Source organism: Pseudopodoces humilis, chromosome 1 (genome assembly GCF_049639895.1).
Source record: "Pseudopodoces humilis isolate 2021_Gansu_Grassland_sample_001 chromosome 1, ASM4963989v1, whole genome shotgun sequence".
Lineage (NCBI taxonomy): Eukaryota > Metazoa > Chordata > Aves > Passeriformes > Paridae > Pseudopodoces > Pseudopodoces humilis.
Window position 1 is genome coordinate 118,299,238 of NC_142200.1, and position 19,666 is coordinate 118,318,903.

The 19,666-nt window shown below is 37.1% G+C and overlaps 1 protein-coding gene across 3 annotated transcripts in view; it reads right to left on the bottom strand.

Annotated features, from left to right (window-relative positions):
• The window catches only part of TAX1BP1 (Tax1 binding protein 1), a 54,847-nt gene extending 37,030 nt beyond the window's left edge, over nucleotides 1–17,817 (bottom strand). For 2 of the 3 annotated variants that reach the window (XM_014248633.2, XM_014248634.2), the window contains exons 1-3: nucleotides 17,558–17,815; nucleotides 14,527–14,709; nucleotides 1,822–1,924 (exon numbers count right to left, since the gene is read on the bottom strand). In XM_014248633.2, the coding sequence (XP_014104108.1) occupies nucleotides 1,822–1,924; nucleotides 14,527–14,703 (280 nt within the window). In that variant the 5' untranslated portion in view covers nucleotides 14,704–14,709; nucleotides 17,558–17,815. Of the gene's footprint in view, nucleotides 1–1,821; nucleotides 1,925–14,526; nucleotides 14,710–17,557 lie in introns of all 3 variants that reach the window. The other variant, XM_005518909.3, reaches the window with a different exon arrangement.
• Between the last annotated feature and the right edge of the window lie 1,849 nt (nucleotides 17,818–19,666).

The following is a 19,666-nucleotide window of genomic DNA, read 5'->3' on the forward strand; positions in this document are numbered from 1 at the left end:
AAATATCTTGCCAAACACAACCGGGAGGCTATTTGAATGGAGATTCGATCTGGGAGCTCTATAAAAGTGGAGATCTGTCAGGATGGAATGTAACAGATGGGGCAGAGATACTTGGTCTTTTCATGTGTGGTAAGATTTCTGCATACAAAGGACTGAATGGCATGAAGAGTTCTACTCTTCTAGATTCCTTTTAATTTCTGTCCAACCCAATTTCATTCATTCAGCAAACTCTGGTAACTGTAAAATAAACTAATGATTTCCTTCCAGTTTCTACAGAGCACACACAATTTTCAATCACCTTCAAGGTTATAAAATGGTTATCAGGTTGTAAGACCACGTGGATATGATCATCATTGAAAGCACCAGAAGAAAAAAAAGACCTGGCAAGAGAAAGAACTGAACTCAAAGCTATCACTATTTGCAGCTTTAATAAGACAACAAGATAATACAGTCATCATTTCAGGACTTCAATTATTTTATTTTTTTTTATTATGTTTTAAGCAAAACACACACATGAACAAAGACTAAGGCCAAATCTGGAAAGCAAAAAAGACGGTAAGACTTTACATAAAATTCTGTTTTGCAAGCAGAAAAGAATTAATTTAGTGGAGGTGCTCTTTCACATAAAATTTTGAATAAGTGTAGATTTTTGACATATGTCATATCCTGCAGCAACAAGTTCTGCATGTTGACTGTGTTATAAGAGTATCATCTCCACCTGCACTTTGAACTTGCCACTTGGTAGCTTACATCAATGGTTCCTATTTATTTGAACATATAGAATGGTTAATCCACTCATGCCATGGGTAGCTGATTTTAGAGACATCAGTCACTTCACATTATTTCCCTTTCCCAGCCTGAAAAACCTGGCAGAAGGAAGTCTGGAAGGCCACTTGGTCAGATTTCCCACTCAAGAGAATGTTGTCAGCACCTGAGATTACTGTGGCTGTAATGGCATACAGCTGTAAACAGCTGTATGGAATTCTCATCCTTCCCAACCAGGATACCTGGTCAAGAGCTGCACTACTCCCTCATGGTAAAAAAGCTCTTCCTCATATCAGACATAAACCTCCCACATCATAACCCACAGGCATTGTCCCTTTTTCTATTTAACAAGTGTGGCTCTCATCTTGGTAACTCCACACCTTTACAGAGAAGCTATTTCTTAATTTTGATCTCCTTTGTTGCACTTTACCTGTTTTGAGACTGCAAAGGGGAGGGAGAGGATATGACCTGCACGCAGTGTTGAAGATGTAGTTATACTATAGACTTGTACAGTGGTGTAACATTTTCTGGTTTGTTCCTTATTATTTTTTTAAAAGCTTCAGACATTTCCATCAATTCCTTGCGGCAAAAAAGTCCCATGCAATTCTGACTCCTCTGAACCTTCATGAAATCATCACCTACACTATTTATTCTTTGACAAAAATCATTTCACATCGATAATGTTTAAAGTCCAGAGACAAAAGACTATGTAAAGACACAATGTACTAAAAGAGGCCAAGATTAAAAAAGCTTGATGATGGTTAAACAAAGTCACTTATTGTATTTTAATAGTTTTCAGGAGAGCTCCTCTATCAATCATGAATATCTGCCACTACTATGTAAAAAACATACTAATTCACATACTTCTCCTTACCATTTTCCTTGACATCTAAAATAAGACTAAACTTCCCACAGTGAAATGTTCAAAATTCTCCTCCAATTTATCTTTTTTAAACTACAGAACAGTTATACAATGCTCAGCACTTAAATGAACAGTTAAGTATTTAAAAAGCTGAGTAGGCTGGAAAATAGAGACAGATACTGCCTTAGACTCACCTTGAAAAGTTAGTACACAGTTAACAGTTGATCCTTCCACATAATTTTCTGGCATAGGTGACCAAAGAAATGTGTAATAATCTCTTGCAGTACTCCAACCAACCTAAAATCAAATAAACCACAAAAAAATTAAAACAAAACAAAAAAAAACCACCAAAAAACAGAAAGAGAAAACATTAAACAGAAGAATTTGATATACACAGTGAAGATATCATGGTCTGGCCTTTACAACATACTGTAATATGCATATTTCTGCTTCAAAATGCAATAAAAAGATACTTAACGATGTTTACAATCAGGAATATTTTAACAAGCATGTCAAAGATTTAGCATTAATTTTATTAAGCTTGTTACCTAAGGCAGTAAGTGGGTCTAAGGCAATAAAAGGGTCTATATAAAGTAAAACACCAGACAGTCTTCACTGTATGTTAAACTACTATTTGGCACATTAATTTTTTTCTATAAAGATACACATTTCTATATTAAAAATACAAAAGATTAATTATTGGTTTTATAGTGAAATTTTCTTTGTGAAGGTTCTGCCAATGTTGACTTTTTTGTATCCACAGTCCAACTGGTTCACCAGAAACCAAAAAGGAAGGAGTGGGGGGGGGAGCTTTCTATGCAACTGAAAGAGCATATTCAACTGACACTTGAATTTTTCTGACAACTTCTGCAATGCTAAAGAAATGCATTTCACTGAAATGCTAATTCTCTCATACATACACGCTGTGTCTGCAAAGAAAACAAAAAGATTGCCTGAAAACTTAGCTAAGTCAGCACAGTCTTCCTGCTAACTTCAAAAACCCTCTGCTTTCAGAGTTTTCCTAACAGTGCAGTTCTGTACAGCAATGAGCCACTGGCACAGGCTGCTCAGAGAAGCTGTGGATGCCCCATCTCTGGAAGTGTTCAAGGTCAGGCTGGATGGAGCTCTGAGAAACCAGGTCTAGTGAGACAGGTCCCTGCCCTTGGCAGGAGGGTTGAAATTACATCTTCTTTAACATCCTTTCCTACTCAGGCCATTCTATGAGCCTATGATTCTACCCACTGAAGATGTACATCCCAACAGGCTTGAAATACATGCAACTAAAGCAGAAAGCCAAAGCAACTACTACAAAGCAATGGATATTAATAACAGCATAACAGTAAAGGAAAATAAATGTGTTTATTCCACTGATGAAAAAAGAAAAAAAAAATACCAAAACCTTATCAAATGCCAGGTGTCGTACAGTTTATCAGTAACTGTATATACTGTCAGGGAAGAATTAAGATATGGAAAGGGAATAAATTGTTTCCCAATTTTTATCAGATGAGACAATGTTTCAAGAGGAAGGAAAAAAAAAAACAAATACCCACACACAATAACAAAATATTTAGTTACAAACCATGATTTTCATTGCTTCAAAAAGCTACACTTCCAAACTCCAAGTTTAGAAGTCTTCCATTATAAAAAATACATTGCATTAGTGTATTTTAAAAGCATTAATAGCTGGGGTTTTAAAATAATTGTCAATTGAAAAAAAAGGAGAACATGTTTAGATAAGCAAAGGCAAAGAGAACATCAGAGGTGAAAGTAATTAAATAGCAAAGCAGCAACTATATATGCAATTATATATGCATATAGGCATATATCATATATGCAAATTAACACATAGCATTAATTCAAAAATTCTGAATAGATTATTCCATAGATACCCATTCACTCCTTCACTTTTTATTAAGAAGTGTGGAAAAACTAATGTTGAAGATGATGGAGCCTTTTTTAAATTCACAAAAAACACAGATTAACAGTGAAACCAAATTAAATTCTCATTACTTCTGTAAGGCAACACTTATTAAAGAGAATCAGTGCAGATGCTCAACACATCCACTAGAATGGAATCACCTACATCTTAGGCCTATTCTTAGCAAAGGAGATTTCTACAATATCTCCTATCAAGAAGCTTTTAAAGATGTCAGTGAAATGAGACTTCCTGGGGCTGTTATTCCCACACTTTTAAATATCTCAGAAATAACAAGGAAAACTCTTCCAGTAACTTGAAGGTGGTAAAAGCAATATTTGCTCAATAAAAGTTCACAGGAAACATTTTGCAAATTTTCACATTAGTCATATCTTCAAATCCAGCTCAGATGTTACTACCTTTTTTTTTTTCTAAACTTACTTTTACTTCAGAAAAGAGAAGCATATACCATTATTTGCTGTCCTAAACTAAAGCGCTCTGCTTTCTAAATGTAGTTCTTGGTGAGTGAAAAGTCACCATACTCTTTTTCATTTCAGAAAAGAAATTAAATTATCATGTCCAGAAAAAATACAGTATAGAAGTGCAATAATGTTTTCATCTGTTAAAAACCAGAATACACACAAACACTGCTTCTGATGCTATTTTCCTGGCTAAAATAACATTATTCCTTCTGATAATTAACACTGGAAAACATAGAGAAGAAACAAAATCCAGTGAACATAAACACAAAAACTAAAAGTTAATTCCTGGAATTCTAGCTTTTTGTATTTTTCTTAGATATCACATATTGATTTGTAAATGTAGTGATTTATCCTGAAACCAACAGTTATTTTTATCAATTCTCTACCTGTAGTAGTAATCAACAAAAGGATTTTTTTGAGGTCAGTTACAACTTTAGCCATACTGGAAACAAGCAAAAAGAATAATTATGTAGAAAACAAATAACCCTCTTGGTCTGTTTCTCAGCAGGCACTGTATTTTTAAGTGTAAATGTAATCTGTGACTACTGGGAAATAGAAAACTGTGACACATCAAGAGCTAGCAGGGAATACCCAGGACAGTTTGCCCCACAAGTATTTTCTGTAACAATTCCCCACATTTCCTATCACCCATCATCTCTTTCCCCTAGTGAGGTTCCCTGTCTTACGCTCTTACGATCATGACAATTCCATCCTTTCTTAATGGGCACACTCAAGTTATCAGCAGGTGTGCATTGCCCAACAGCTCTTGTCACTGCACAGAATTTCACAAAATGAGGGTTTTCCCTGCTACACGTTGCACATGTCAAAATGTGACAATGAAGACAAGGAAGTATGAACAAATGCCATCTTCCTCACAGTTTAATGCAGTTTAAAAGGGGAAGGTAAGTATTCTGCAGCAAAGCAAATTAATTTAGCAACATTTTTCAACATCCTTCCTACACAACATTAAATATCATTAAATTCCACAGGGTTCTTTCTTAGATGGTACAAACAAGGAGCAAAGCCACAAAATGATATGATGAGAATAAAATAAAAACAAATTTAAGTAATCCTTGTTTTTGGTGTAGGATGTAGATCTTTAAAAAAAAAAAAGAAATCTTTTTTTCTATCAACAGGTTTAAATAAACTTTTACTTTAGTACTTTGTATCTTTTTTCAATATTTGCTTTAATAAGCCTAGTATGGATACACAGTGTTTCCAAACTACAAAATACTGTACTATATACATAGTCATAAGCTTCTCCATGACAACAGATTATACTATCAGAGATACAAGACTACAGCACATACTGGATGGCTCAGCAATGATTTAAATGTGATCTCTGACATAGGTATTTCTTTCAGCTCACAAAGAAAACCAATAGTTGTCTAAAGACAGGGTTAAAAGTATATGAAAAAAATTTAATACTGCTTAAGGGAAAGTAAATAAAAATTGAGAAACTAAAACTAATGGCAAAAGCTAGAAAGGAAATCAACAAAAAGTGAAAAATATGAAGAGAAGATAGGAATATTCAGCAGCAGCCCCACAGTGAGTTTATATGATAAAAAAACCCTATAGCTTTGGAAGCAAAACAAACAGCATCCTCAGCAACATCAGGCATATTAGCTTGGAAAAACAGTTTCATTTTTAATAACAGGAATTAGAAAAGCTAGACTATTTGTCTTACTGCTGATCATAGCAATAAAACCTGCCATAAATAATACAGACTATCTTCCAGGTTAGTCTCTGAAAGGGGAGAGGGGTCCCGATTCCGCAAAACAACCCATTCAATGTAAGCACCTTACCTGTACTACACTGACAGGAGGAAAACTGCTATTTAAATTGTCAGGCCTCTAAGAACAAGAGTCTGGCCATTTAAACTGCCAGAACAGCTGATATGACTAACATTGAGCACCACTTTCCATGAAAACATTATAGGAAACAAACAAATGCTTGTTAGAAAGATTTGAAAATTTCATTTCTGCATTTGAAACTCAAAACAATGAAAAAAAGCCACTGAAAGAAATCATGTCCATTATCAAAATATATTTTAAATAAGTCTTCAGTAATACTGTATAATTTTTCATTTCCTTCATTTACTAAGCAAGTTCTAAAAATTTATTAAAATTATGACAATTTATGAAGCTCCAAGCATATTTATTTACATTAATAATTGGAATTTAGCTGTTAAAATACAGTAATAAGGGGAAAGATGTGAACTCTTGTTGATGTGAAGTTAACAGTTCTATTTTGGTATGAAGAATACATTCTTATGGACCAAAATGTGAAACCAAAGTTAAAGCTAACTTCACATATCAGTTGAAAAAACCCAACCAACCAGCCAAAAAAAAACCTCAAAAACACACACCAAAAAAAAATCCCAAGAAACACCCACAACCAACAAAATGTCAACTGCAAACATGAAACCAAGTTCCAATCAAAGTATAAAGTACACACTGATGCACAGTAGTACTTTTTTACTATCAGAAATCTTAAATAAATGAGAAATTTCTGTAGGACACACTGGGGAATTTTCTCCGAGCCAGGAAAAGCACAAGAGGCACGGTTTATCAGTCCAACTTAAAAACCTGGAATGGGCCATGGCAACAATTACAATACCCACATTCAAGCACACAAACACTGCATATTATAGAAGAACTTGGACACAAAACTTTTGAAGTTCAGAGGAGAAAAATGAAGAATGACCTCTCAAGCTACATTCACTATGCTTCACTCGTTGTGAAGTCTGAACTCAGGTTCATCACCTGATGAGCACAGCAGCCATCTGCACTGGCTGACTGTGCTGATACCATTACTTTTTAAGGAATTCATTGAAAACTCTGAAAACATTTTGCTCAGAGTTCAAAACCCAAAAATAGAAACATTCTTATTTCTCAGTCAAAAGAGTACGTAAGACTTAGATAATGCAACTTCCCTAAAGCAATAGAAATAAAAAATCCATTTTACAACCAAGTTCGACTCGGTTGTTGATTAGCATCTGCTAATCAACACATTCTTCTATCTTCTCTACATTTAATTCTTTCAAACTCCACTCTGAAAAACATTTTTAAATTAGATAGCCGTGCATAAATGTAAACATTCTTGCTTTCCCTCCAGAAGTTAACCAAGAGATTAACAATCCAGAAATCAAATCCTATTTTCACCTTCTTAGCTATGTTTTTAAACCAAAACATGACTAAACATCATTTATCCCACAAAAAATGTCATATCCAGATTAGGTTATGTAAATGTAAAACAGAAACACCACTTTATTTAATTTTCCCTCCATAAAATGGAAAGCTTTAATAGGCCATTACAGAGTAATCCACTCAAGATATTCCTCTTCTACTTTTGAGCACAAAGACTTATTTCAATTTAGGGCATCATAAACACTTTTCAGTCATATAAACCAACTCAGTAGCCACAGTAGAAATTATGAAGTCTGGTAAAGGTTAAGAGTCCAAGTGCTTTGCAATTTGGCTGGGCAAGTAGAGACAACTCAGCTGTCTCATAATGCTCATACTAGACAGGTTTTCCTTCTACTAACAAATAGGCATGTAGTCATCACAAAAGCATGTATGCTTGTATGCTGTCCCACAGATAAAAGCTCCTTTCTTACTGCAATGTCACATCACACAGTGAGATTAGCTTTCCCAAATTCACATATCACCCACAGTATGTTTCAACAGAATGGCTTGAAGAAAATTCGCCAAGTAGAAAAATAAACAGGGGGGTGAGGGAGGGCACATAAATAGGGAGTGCCTGTCTGTATAGCAATAATGAGTTATCCAATATCTACCTGAGGAAAAATAATAACTATTTTATTTCACTGTATCTCCTTCAACCCTCATCTGGTTCATCTGGCACAGAGTGTAAGCATTTCTAAAGCAAAAGCTCTACTTTACAACTCCACAGTGTTTTCAATGTAAAAATTATTTCCAACTTTGTTCTCACTTCTTGAGTTTCAGATGAACATTGAAAATAGTTTTTTTTCTGATTTTCCATTTTGTTAAACTTCTTCCCTTTTATAATTGCTTGGTAAAGTCAGTCAACTCAATCTGGAGGCAGAGTGCTTTAAAGAAAGCCCATCGGCATGGGAGGATTCCTTGGCACTTTGCTCCCAAGCCTCAGAAAGCTGTTACACAGCTGAAAGAACAGTAGTGTTCATTCTGCTACATTAACAGTGCCTGACCCATCTACAGAACATCAATAAGCCAAAGAAGCAAACCCAGGAAAACATTTGTTTAGCTGAACCAACTTGGGCATAATTAGCAGGCCCTCACTGTAGACACCTAATTACAATCCAATTTAAAAAAAAAAAAAAGAAAAAATCACACAAAATACCTGACCACAAAATTTATCAGAGTAAAAGTTGTGCCTTTTTCTAATTTAAAAGGTAAATTAAATAGCTGAGAAAAAAATTTGGCAAAGCACCCTAAATACTGCAAGAAGACAGTGTGATAACTCTGAAAGAAGCAAAATTACAGACAGTGGAAAAGTCTAATTATTACTGAAAACAGTAAGTCAGTCAGCAGCCTTTCCATGTTTCACATGGTAAGAGACACTTACTTTGCCCCAAACCACAGACAGCACAGGTGTCTAAGCAAAACAGTATTGGGACCAATATTATAGGAAGAGATTTCTCCAAGCAGGCTTGGTTTGGGCCATAACTCTGAGTAAAGTAGCGTTACTTGAAAGTCACAGCAATACCTGTAATACTGCAGCACATAATCTACAGCAGGCAGCTACAAGCACCAAGTTCTTCTAAAACAACTAGCACATAGGAAAATGAAAACTTCTGGGTGCAGTGAAGCTCATACCACCCAAAATTACTGAGAGTTAATGCTATTGTTAACACTGACACGCCATTGATGCAATGTACTTTTGGACACAGGCATCGTCAGATAATGGTATCTAGATAGCAGTTCTGAAAGAATCAAACTGTAAATTTCAGAACATAGGCATAAGGAAAAGTACTTATTTAAGTATTAAGTACACTGTAGTAACATTCAGGCATAGATATTTCAAAATGAGTAAGCAAAGTCAAACCTTGGGGGTTTTAGCATGTCTGTGATCACCTTATACCACATGCAGCTTTGACTTAGCCAAGATGCTTAAGCCTTCACTTCAGACATGACCTTGCTACTCACGCTGGGATTACAATCAGTTATACAACAGGAGCCCCAAGGCTGAGACATTCTTGGGTAGAAGATGGTTGCAAAATACTCTAGATTCTTTATGAAAGGCTGCAATCTCAAAATGTTCTCTCAGTCCCAGACCTGAAGAAGTCCATCTCTGCTGAATGTTACAAACACGTACATTAATTTGGACTATTGCAAACATATGATACTCGCTGCAATATCAAGGAACTATCAGGATCCTAAGTTATGATCATCTCTTGTTGGTTATATTTCTACCTCACAGTTCATAGGAATGTGTCAAAATGACATTGACAGAGTGCCTAGACTATAGGATCAACTTCCTCTATTAGGTATAAATCAAAATAAATATAGAAACAATATGAATTCTCTAAAAGTAAACGTGTTACATATGTCAATTACTGTCCAAAGAAATATAAGACACATCAAAGAGTAACAAAGCTACAGCTTACTTCAGGAGATAAGCATGTAAATGTATTAATAAAGAGCAGGTGGGGTTTAAGTGAACTATTCCCTTCCTACCACATCTCATGAGAGCTATCAATTAGCATAGCCTTTTATTTAAAAATTGTTATCAGTTACTGACTACTTTATTATGCCAATTCTACAACCTACTGCACCAAATACTTTCAGAAAATTAATGACACTTGGAAAAAAATGCTAAAATTTCTTGTTAAAGATAACATCACATAAACCCAGATTATCCTTCTCATCTCATATAGAAACAGCAAGTAATGTTGCCAGGTATTTTCTTTTTTAAGCCAAGTACTATTTACTTGTCTTTCCAAAGAAATTAAACCAGAAACCAACAGAATCACTCCAATTCACAGATATAGCAATTCTTAAAAACATTTTGAATTCCAATAGTTCTTTTCCCAGTTATTTTAACAACAGGACATACTCTGCACATTCCTGTATCTACCATAGCCAGCTGTGCAGTGATAATTCAATGCCAGAAAAATGGTATTTCTATATGCACGTGGCAAAAACACATCCAGATCTTTCGTTGTACTTCAGAATGTAATCTGTATATGTGGAAGTAATTGCTATTTAAGTTACCAATCTACAACAGAATCAGGACATTGAAAATGACTCACACAAACTGTACTATCATTTGCAGTCCAAAGGAGACTAAATAACCCAGAGTATGCCTTGATAAAATGCAAACACCAAGCTGTTTCTGAAGTCTTTATCAAATACAGCGTTAAACTGTATTACAGAAGTTTTTGACTACAGACAAATTAATTCTGAGATCTTCTATAAATAAGGACATTGAAAAGACAGAAATTAAATTGCATGTAAACACAGGCACTGCACTGATGCACAAATAGTAGCTCAGAAGTGGCCTTGCAAACACCTCTCTCTGAGGAAGAGGTACTTTTTCTGTTCAAATAAGTTATGAAGATCTTCTCAGTTCTGGTTACTCAGTTGTTCCATATGTTAGGTTACCAGGATGTCAGCTCACCATTTTTAAGGTGTGGATATTAAAAAGGTGGAAATTAATAAAGAAAATATTTCCTTTTCCTCTCTAGGGATGCCCTGAGACAGTCAAAGCATGTCTACAACTTGTCAATATCCTAGAAGGCTGGTAATGTAGATCACTTAGAAAAATATATTAACTAAAACTGAGGAACAGAAAAGTTTTTATGGAATAGTAAATTAATGACACAGCAAGACAAAAGTCATTAGCTTAACATACGTAAAATGGATTATGTGCTGATACTGCAGGTCATTCCAGAATGCTTGTCTCAGCTAAATTTTATCGTCAGAAATGCACAAAGTATTATGATACACCCCACAAACACCTACACCTTTAACACTACTCTCTTGAGTATGTATGTTTGTATCTCTTGTATGTTTATAATACCCATAAGATCCCTCCCTTGTGCCCTTAGGATGCAGAGTAAACCTGCCTCTCTTGTACACTGAACATCTGACAGCCCTATTTGTAGACATATGCTCCAGAAAAAGAGGTAGGCACTGCTTCCTAGAAACCAAGCAGGTTTTTCAAACACTTCTGAAAATCTGGACATTATGTATTAATAATGCAAAAAAAATCACTCAGCCATATGATTATTTTATTTTATAGTCATGAGATGTAGACCACCTTAGCCGGAAATTAGGACTACCTACAGACAGGACAATTTTGCAACCAGATGTAGTGCACACATTCATTATTTTACCTCATTTCAAAGGTTTAGATTTGGGTTACATTAAAGGCCTCTCCAGATTCTGATTAACCAAAGATGAGCAGAAACAAATAAAGAGGTCTTGGATCACTCTAGGAAAACAGACCTCCTATGAAATCAATCAAGGATGGTAAGTCTTCTCACCTTTGACTTCACACTAGGAACCATCATGTTATGCTGCACAGAAACCCTCAGTAGTAGACAAGCTGATCTCAAATTCTAGTTCTCATAAAACTGCATGAACAGGAACTCGGGCTCATCATGTCCATGCCAAATACTAGACCAGTACTTATCTGAAAAAAATGCCTTTTTTTTTTTTTTCTTGGTAACATGCAAGGATGTAACTGATCAAGACCTTTTAGCACCTGATTACAGATGACTCTCCAGATTTTCATAAAAGCCAAAAAAATGCAATGACAGACAACAGATTTGAAGACTGAGTCAAAACTTGCATTTGGGGGACAAGTAAGAAAAATAAACACAAACCAAATAAAAAATGCATATGCAGAACTTCTGTAGGAAGGATAATATCTTCTCTAAAGGATAATATCCTCATTATTGTAGTTCCTACATCTCCCGGTTTTTGCCAGACATCCAATCCCAGAATTAGTGTATGCATTTAGATACATCTAGCTTGTAAAGGAACTGGTATGTCTGAAATAATTCTCCTATATGCAACATTACTCTTTCAGTTTATGAACACTGGCTCCTCATTTCTCTAAACAATACAAAATTACTTGTCTGGGAACAGTTTTAATCCTGTTACAGCCACCACAAAGCCTTCTGCTCATTATTACTGAAGTTCAACATTTAGCAACTTACACTGGGAACAAAAAAAGAATCACATTTCACCTACAGCACATGCAGAGAAGTTGGTAGTCTTAATTTTTACAACTTCAAGTAAGCTGCTATTAAGAAGAAAAATTTGAAAAAGAAGCTTCAAATGTCATTCCATATTACGCACTCATGCCAATAAAGCAGGCACAGCCCTTCCCACACATATCTTCATAGTCCCCTTGTTTCCATCACAATGACACCAGCACAGCTGCCCATTGCACCACACCGTGATCAAACTGAAGAACCAAACCAGTTATGAAATAAGACGGTAAAAGCTGGGGGAGGAGAGGCTGTATTTTCCTGACAGATCACCCCCACAATACATTTCATGGTGCAGCTGCGCTAACAGCTGGACAAGCAAAACAAAAGCAATAATATAAGGATATATATAACCACTATTTACTCAAGACATCACTGTTGCTGAAGAAATATGCTTGCATCCTAAATAAAAACCATTCACTTAAAAAGGTACCTAATTTTTTACGTAAAATTTTTTTTCAGTTCAATAAAAAAAAATTGTTATCTAAACAGTAAACAAACAAGACAGAATACTGCAGAAGCCATTAACCCTTAAAATTCAATAAAAATCAACATTACAACCAGAACCAACAATGTTCACAGAGAGCACAGGAAGAATCTTACTTACTTCATAGTTATCTTCTACACCAATCCCAAATTTCCACTGTCCTTTGGGGTTTTCTCTGAGGTTTTTTGATTTTTTTTAACTAGGTGCCTTTTTCCTCTGTCTACTGTTCACTAATACAACACTAGCTACTTTCTGTGCAAATTCAGACAAAGGTTAAATGACACCAGCTTGAACAGTTGTTTTCTAAGCAACTTATGCACTTCAAAAAAACAAAGTGAACTTTATTCCCTCTCCACAGTCTGTGAATTAACACTGAGTTCTCTCACAGAAACCCCACTTTCATAGCATACTAGCCAATATTGATGCTCATTAATTACTATTCTCATAATCAGTCAAGATTTGCTTTTGTCCTTTTTTTTTTCCAATCACAGGCTCACTTTATTCACCCACTTCATATATGTTTTAGAGAAGTAAACAATAAAACCTCTTTCGGCTTTCATCAGGTATCAAGCCACCTCCAGGTGCTTCGTTATGTGCTCACGAACAACCAATTCTCTAGAAGTCACTCATTTTTACACTCAGATCACAGTATAGTCAAACTTCTATTATCTATCCCAAGATGACTATGTTTCCATAGATTATTTTACTGCAAACATTACACATACATACTTGTAGACACAGATACAGTTAGACAGCTGGCTCCATTTAACTCAGTGTAGTGTAACTATACTAAGTATATTCATAACATTTAGTGTAAGCTGATATAACCACTAAAAAAAAAATAACATTTTTATTCTTTTCCCATCTTGTAATGCTTCCTTTCCTTGTACTGATGAGAATCAGGCAAACTGGAAATTTATTTGGGGAATTCCATTTAAAAAAATCACAAAGTACTAATCTTAACCTCAATCAAAATCTGATCTGATTCACCACACAAGATCTCGTTTGATAAAGAGGAAGCACAAGAAACAAGCCACCCTGCGTAAAAGATATTTCTTTGAACAGTAGCACTATCTTATCCTAGCTCAATATTTCTCAAATGACTGCAAAAGTGTTGCCTCTGTTAAAGTAGAATAAAGTAGAATAATGTCAATAGTTTATGAAATTTATCATCACAGTCAACATGAAATCATACACCTGTACTTTGTACTCAGTATTGTGTAATCACTGAAAAACTGTTTCCCAACTTCTGTTTTCTTTTACCTAATTACTTTTTTTTCTTTTTTCTTTTATATAATTAGTAATTGTAGATGCTGTCTGATTGCCTCCCTCACTCGGGCAAACAGACAAAGCCATTACATTCACATTTCAGTAATTTCAAGATTCTTACTAAATAGAACAGTCTATAACATTTTGATAAGGAGAGTTTTTTTATATTTTGAAAGCCCTTAACTAGGTAGTTTTCATTCCTTTCACACACAGTATCACATTCTTTCCCCAGTCCTGTTCACAACATCACTCTATAACCACACATCTCTTTTCAAATAATTTCCATTTAATTCTGCACACATTAAACTTTCTCTTTACTCCAGCAGACTTCCAGCTGGACTCACTCCTCTAATTTTGGTCTCCATTTTGGTCTTTGTTATAAAACCTACACTCTAACAGCAGGAACCTACACATCACTTCAGTGATATTCAACTTAGTTTACTGCTGTTGAGATTTAATTTTTTAACTTGCAAGAGAACAAGCAAACATTTGAAAAATAGCAATAGAACAAGCATAACATACCTTGAAAATACCAACCCAGTCTTTCTGATGAGGATGGATAAACTGGGTCAGAGTGTAGTGACATTCAAGATGAGTGTTGGGAAGATAACTTTTCGCAACATTTTGAAAAATCACATGTGCAAAATTGGAGGTCTGCAAAGTGCTAGCTGAAGAGGGAACTTCTTGAAAGGATGACATGATTATCTGTAACAAAATTGTAGAAGTTGTTACTTGAGCATAGTGGAAAAACTAGCTAAGTTACAAAAATCAATCTAGTTGAAATACATATTTCAATATTTCATATTTCAATAATTGAAAAACCTAGCAATTAGTTCCCCTGTTCCAAAAACAGAGAGCCATAGACTAAATTCACCAAAGTGCACTGCCTCAGCATCTCTCCAAAAGAACCACCTCTCAGAACAAAAAGAGTAGTCATTTCAGCAATGACATCAAGATGGAGAGAAAGCATTGCCTAGCTGAATGTCCCCAGTATTTTATCTCACTGTCAGAAAGTGGAAAATAAAAGCAGTGGTGTGAAAACAAAGCAGGGTTCTAACTTAATGAAAGATTCTTAATGGTTCTAGACATGCTAGAGAAGGAAAAACAAAAGTTGTGGTTTCCCTGCTTTAAACTTTTCTCAAATCTGTACTGCTCAGTGCTTTACACAGCATTTTCATACATGAAGTTTTTCCTCCCCTCTCAGTAAAAGTATCAAAGTTCCATTTTAAGACTTTTTTTTAAAAAAAATAAGGAAGTTAATGTAAACAGGAAGGTTTTGTTTGGGGAGGCTTTTTCCCTACTTCTTCTTCAAGAGTTTTCCTGCCCCCGTTTAGCAGTCTGTGGGCATCTTTTACTGTTCTCACTGTAACACACACTGCGTGTTTAGCTTCATTACCATAAACAATGGCCTGCATTGATAGCAGGAACACTGAGGTATGCATGCAGTTGGAGGGATTAACACTACTAATCAGTTGGACTGCAACAGCTTTTAATCGTGCTTTCCATTCACTAGCTCATTCAGGATACATAGTTCTACAAATTACAGTAACACAAGATGCTTCACAAGCAAAACAAGAACATCCCTTCCTCAGATTCAGCAATATCTAAGAAAAATAGAATATATGCAACTGAGAAGTGTCTGATTCCATTGTACACTCACAATTTTGTCAAAAAATTTGATACTAGGAGGATTAGGCCCTTATGTATCTGACATTTCATCTGAAAGATGAGTTATCCTGTTCTTGCAATTGCTGTTTAAGGTAATTTTATACCAACCAAGGACACTCACACCTTGAAAGAGGTAACTGCCAAGTGCATGACGTAAAATATTACTTTCATTGAAGTACATACGTGTAAACCAAAACCAAAAGGATACAGGCCACCACAAGCCTCAAACAGTCCAAAGATGAAAAGCTGTTTGTGTATCTCCTATAGCCTTTTAAAATTTCACCAGTTAACAAATAAGTAGCAAAGACTTTGTGCTTTCTGAAACAAAATGCACTCTGAAATAACCAGACATCCATCATCCAAAACAAGGAAAATATAAATACGGGGGGGGGGGGGGGGCGGTGGTTTAGTATTAAGCCATCAATATTTTAAGGTTATTACTGCTCAATTTAGAGTAACACATGAAGTACAGGCAGGCAGCCATGACATTATTTCAATGTATCAGATATTAAATAAAAAACAGTCTTGTACACCAACCAACATGGATTATATGATAAAACACCAAGCTTGTGAAAATTAATAGATAGAAAAGAAAAAAATAAGAACTTCCACAAGCAAGAAACTGAGTAAAGATCACACCGTCTTCTAGAGAAAACAGGGTACACAATAAATCCTGTCAGTTACATAGCTTCAGAGTCCAGAAGAGGAAATGTTACAGCACAGTAAAATCTCAAAAACTCCCACACATCTCAAAATAGAGGATTATATTCAAGGTATCTCTCCATTTCATTCTGAACTATAGATAGTATGCATCAGCAATTTCTATAGTTCTAAAAGAAAAAAGAATAACCTTAGTTATTTTCAAGGGCAACATAGTACTTCATTTTTAGTAATTCAGCAACTTAGCCAAATAGCATTGACATGAAATAGTGTTTAATTTTCATTAGCCAGAATAAGTAAAAAAAGAGAAAACACAGCATTAATAACAAAACAAATTGGTTTTTTTCAATAGTTCTATTTTTTAAATTATATATCTCAGCCTGAGCACACATTAAAAAAAAATAAATAAAAAAAATAAATAAATAAATAAAAAGTATCCATTTCTGTACACTGGTTGTCAGCTGCCACAGCTGAATACTAGCTCTAGTGGAACCAGTAAATGTAGGCTGGTTTCCAACCCCAAAGCAGAATTGTTCACAAATCTAACTTGTGCAGACCAGCACAATCATCCGGGATTACTGTTGCCTAGCAGGAAAATCCCCGGAGCTTAGGTGATGCTCAGATCTACTTACAGTTCAAGGATAGTTATGGGGATGCTGGGTACTTGCTCGCTTAACTCACAGCTACCGGCTAGGAAACGGGAGAGGAGGAGGAAGAGCTACGCACAGGCTTCATTACTGACATGACAAGCTCTTCCCACGGGAAGGCTGAACTACGCCTTTGGCTTTGCGCAGCGGAAAGGACGGCGAAAAGGAGGAAAAGCTCGTCGGGCAAGAAAAACAAAAGCAGGACGAGCCGCACCACCCCAGTCAGCTCCTCCTGGAGTTCTCCTGCTGCGGTGCCGGGCTCTCGACACCCCCGGCCCCCACCTGCGTCGTCTCCCGCCCCTTCCCCACCGCTGCTCCGCCACCTGCCCGACGCGGCCACCTTGGCTCCGGGCCTTCTTCCTCCTCCGCGGGCAGGGGAGCCCCGCCGGCTCCCGCAGCCCGGCCCCGCTGCTCCCCTGCCTACCACAGCCGGCCCGAACAGCTGGCGGGGGCCGGTGGCGCAGAACCGCGGCCGCACGGCCCGGCCGCCCCGGTCCGGCCCAGAAGCGGCCGGACGCCGGCGGGAAGGAGCATGTCAGCCCCGCCCGGCCCCGCAGCCGGCCCCGGACCCCTCTTACCTAGGCAGACGCGGAGGGCGCCGGGGACATCAACATGGGGCCTTCGCCACCAGCGCCGCGCAGCTCCGCCCGTCCGGCCGCGTCACTTCCAGGCCGGCCCTGCCCGCACGGGGCGGGCCCCGACGCGGATCCGGGCGTGGAGCGGAGATGGGCCCGGCGGTATTCGCCTCCCACGGGCGGAGCCCACGGTGGGCTCGGGGGTGCGGGCACGGCGCTGTACGCGGTGTGTGCCCGACCGGGCTGCTGTTATCTCCGTACAGCGCTCCCACGGTGCCCTCCCGTCTTGTCCGTGATTACAACATCACCGCTGTCGCACCCACTTATCCTGAATTAATCATCTCATCCGTCCGACGTGTAGACGCAGGCGTGCTGTCACCCTGTAGGTCATCGTTAATCTGCCAGCCTCTGCAGGTCTTCCCAGGGCAACGGAGGGGTGAGATAAGAGCGACTGTAAACGCTTACACAGGGTTCTGCCTGGGTACCTTGGCAGATCTCCATGAAAGGCCCTTGCACCACACACGACACCGACCCGGAGAACCACGGGAGCACAGAATCATTTCGGCTGGAAAAGACCTTTGAGCGATCACCACCTTATCAGATAGACCGTGGCACTCAATGCCACGTCGTTTCTTGACCCTCTCCAGGGTCTGGTGACTCCACCACCTTAATCGCTTCAGTCCACAAGTTTATACATGACTAATACCTTTTTTCGCAACTTAGTTTTAAAGCAGTCTAGATTTAAATGGTCTGGGCATTAAGGCTTTTATGACTATGCTTGCAACTATTTCACAAACTCCACTCAATTTTCATCCAAAAATCCAAAAACAGCTCACAGAGCACTGACCAGTCACGGTGCTGAGTAAAAGCAATCAGTGATGAGTACCCATCACTGGTACGCAGGATTTGGCCCAGTGCATCCACTGTTGGTTGCCACTACAAACTGTCTTCAAAATCATCTTAAATTCTTTGCTACTACCATTTCTTACGTGTTTTCATGTGTGTTTTAAACAGGTTATGAGGAGAGACATAGTGATACAATAAATAATATTATTAATCATTAGAGTTATTGAGTTAGGTTTCTGACAAGTTCACCTATTTTTTTTCATGGTCTGTCCTAACAGAAATGAAACTAAGCTGGAGCATAGAATCTGTCTTTAAGTAATTATGCTTATTCATTGTACTTGCACTTTCTGTTTCTAGAAATAGTCTTACACTTTAAGGCGTGTCACACATTACTGAATTATCCTTTGATTTGTAGCCACAATCAATAATCTCTTCTATCATCTATACATTCCATGTTTCCCTGGAAAGCAATAAATTCCCTGCATAGTACTAACTGATCATTTTAGAAGGCACAAGAACTGTATGTAAAGCAATCTTTCCTGTAAAACCAGACAAACTTTTGTAGTGGAAAATTAAACCAGTGTCTTGTTCAGCAATAAATATTTGTAAGGAGGTAGGAAGAGCTATTTCTTCTTATCTCAGCCCTCCATTTTTTCTCCTTGCTGCTTTTTGCTCTGTATGATGTGATAAAGGGCTGTCTAAGAGTCACAAGACACTGTCCTCATGTGGGCTGGAACTTTGGAAGAACTCGGGGTTTACAGTCACCAGATGGGGAATATCAGAGTTGGTGAGACTAAGTAGTTTTGCTTTCATTTAAAGCCATTATAATGCAGGTTTATGGGAATATGATGGAAAACTTGAAATAAAGATTTTCTTTTGCAGCTATCAAAATTTTTGCAAGTGAATGCCTGGAAAAACAAACAACTCACCTCTGTTTACGAATTTTTAAAAAAATACTTCTCCCCAGTTTTTTAAGAAAGTGAGTGAGTTTAAGTAAGTGAGTTTTTTAAGAAACTTGAGATATTTCCATGTTCACTTAATAAATGTTCATTCAGTCAATAAAGATAGTTATGGTTTACTCATAATTTATTATTCAGTTATTATTTCTGCTGCTTAAGGCATATGGAAGAGGTAAAAAAAACTATGTATGCTGGCATTCACACATTGTGTAAATATTAGGACAACTAAATAATGAATAATCTTGTCCATTTTGTACTTATATCCACAATTTTCAGGCAAATGTATTTTTAAACTTTTAAACTTACT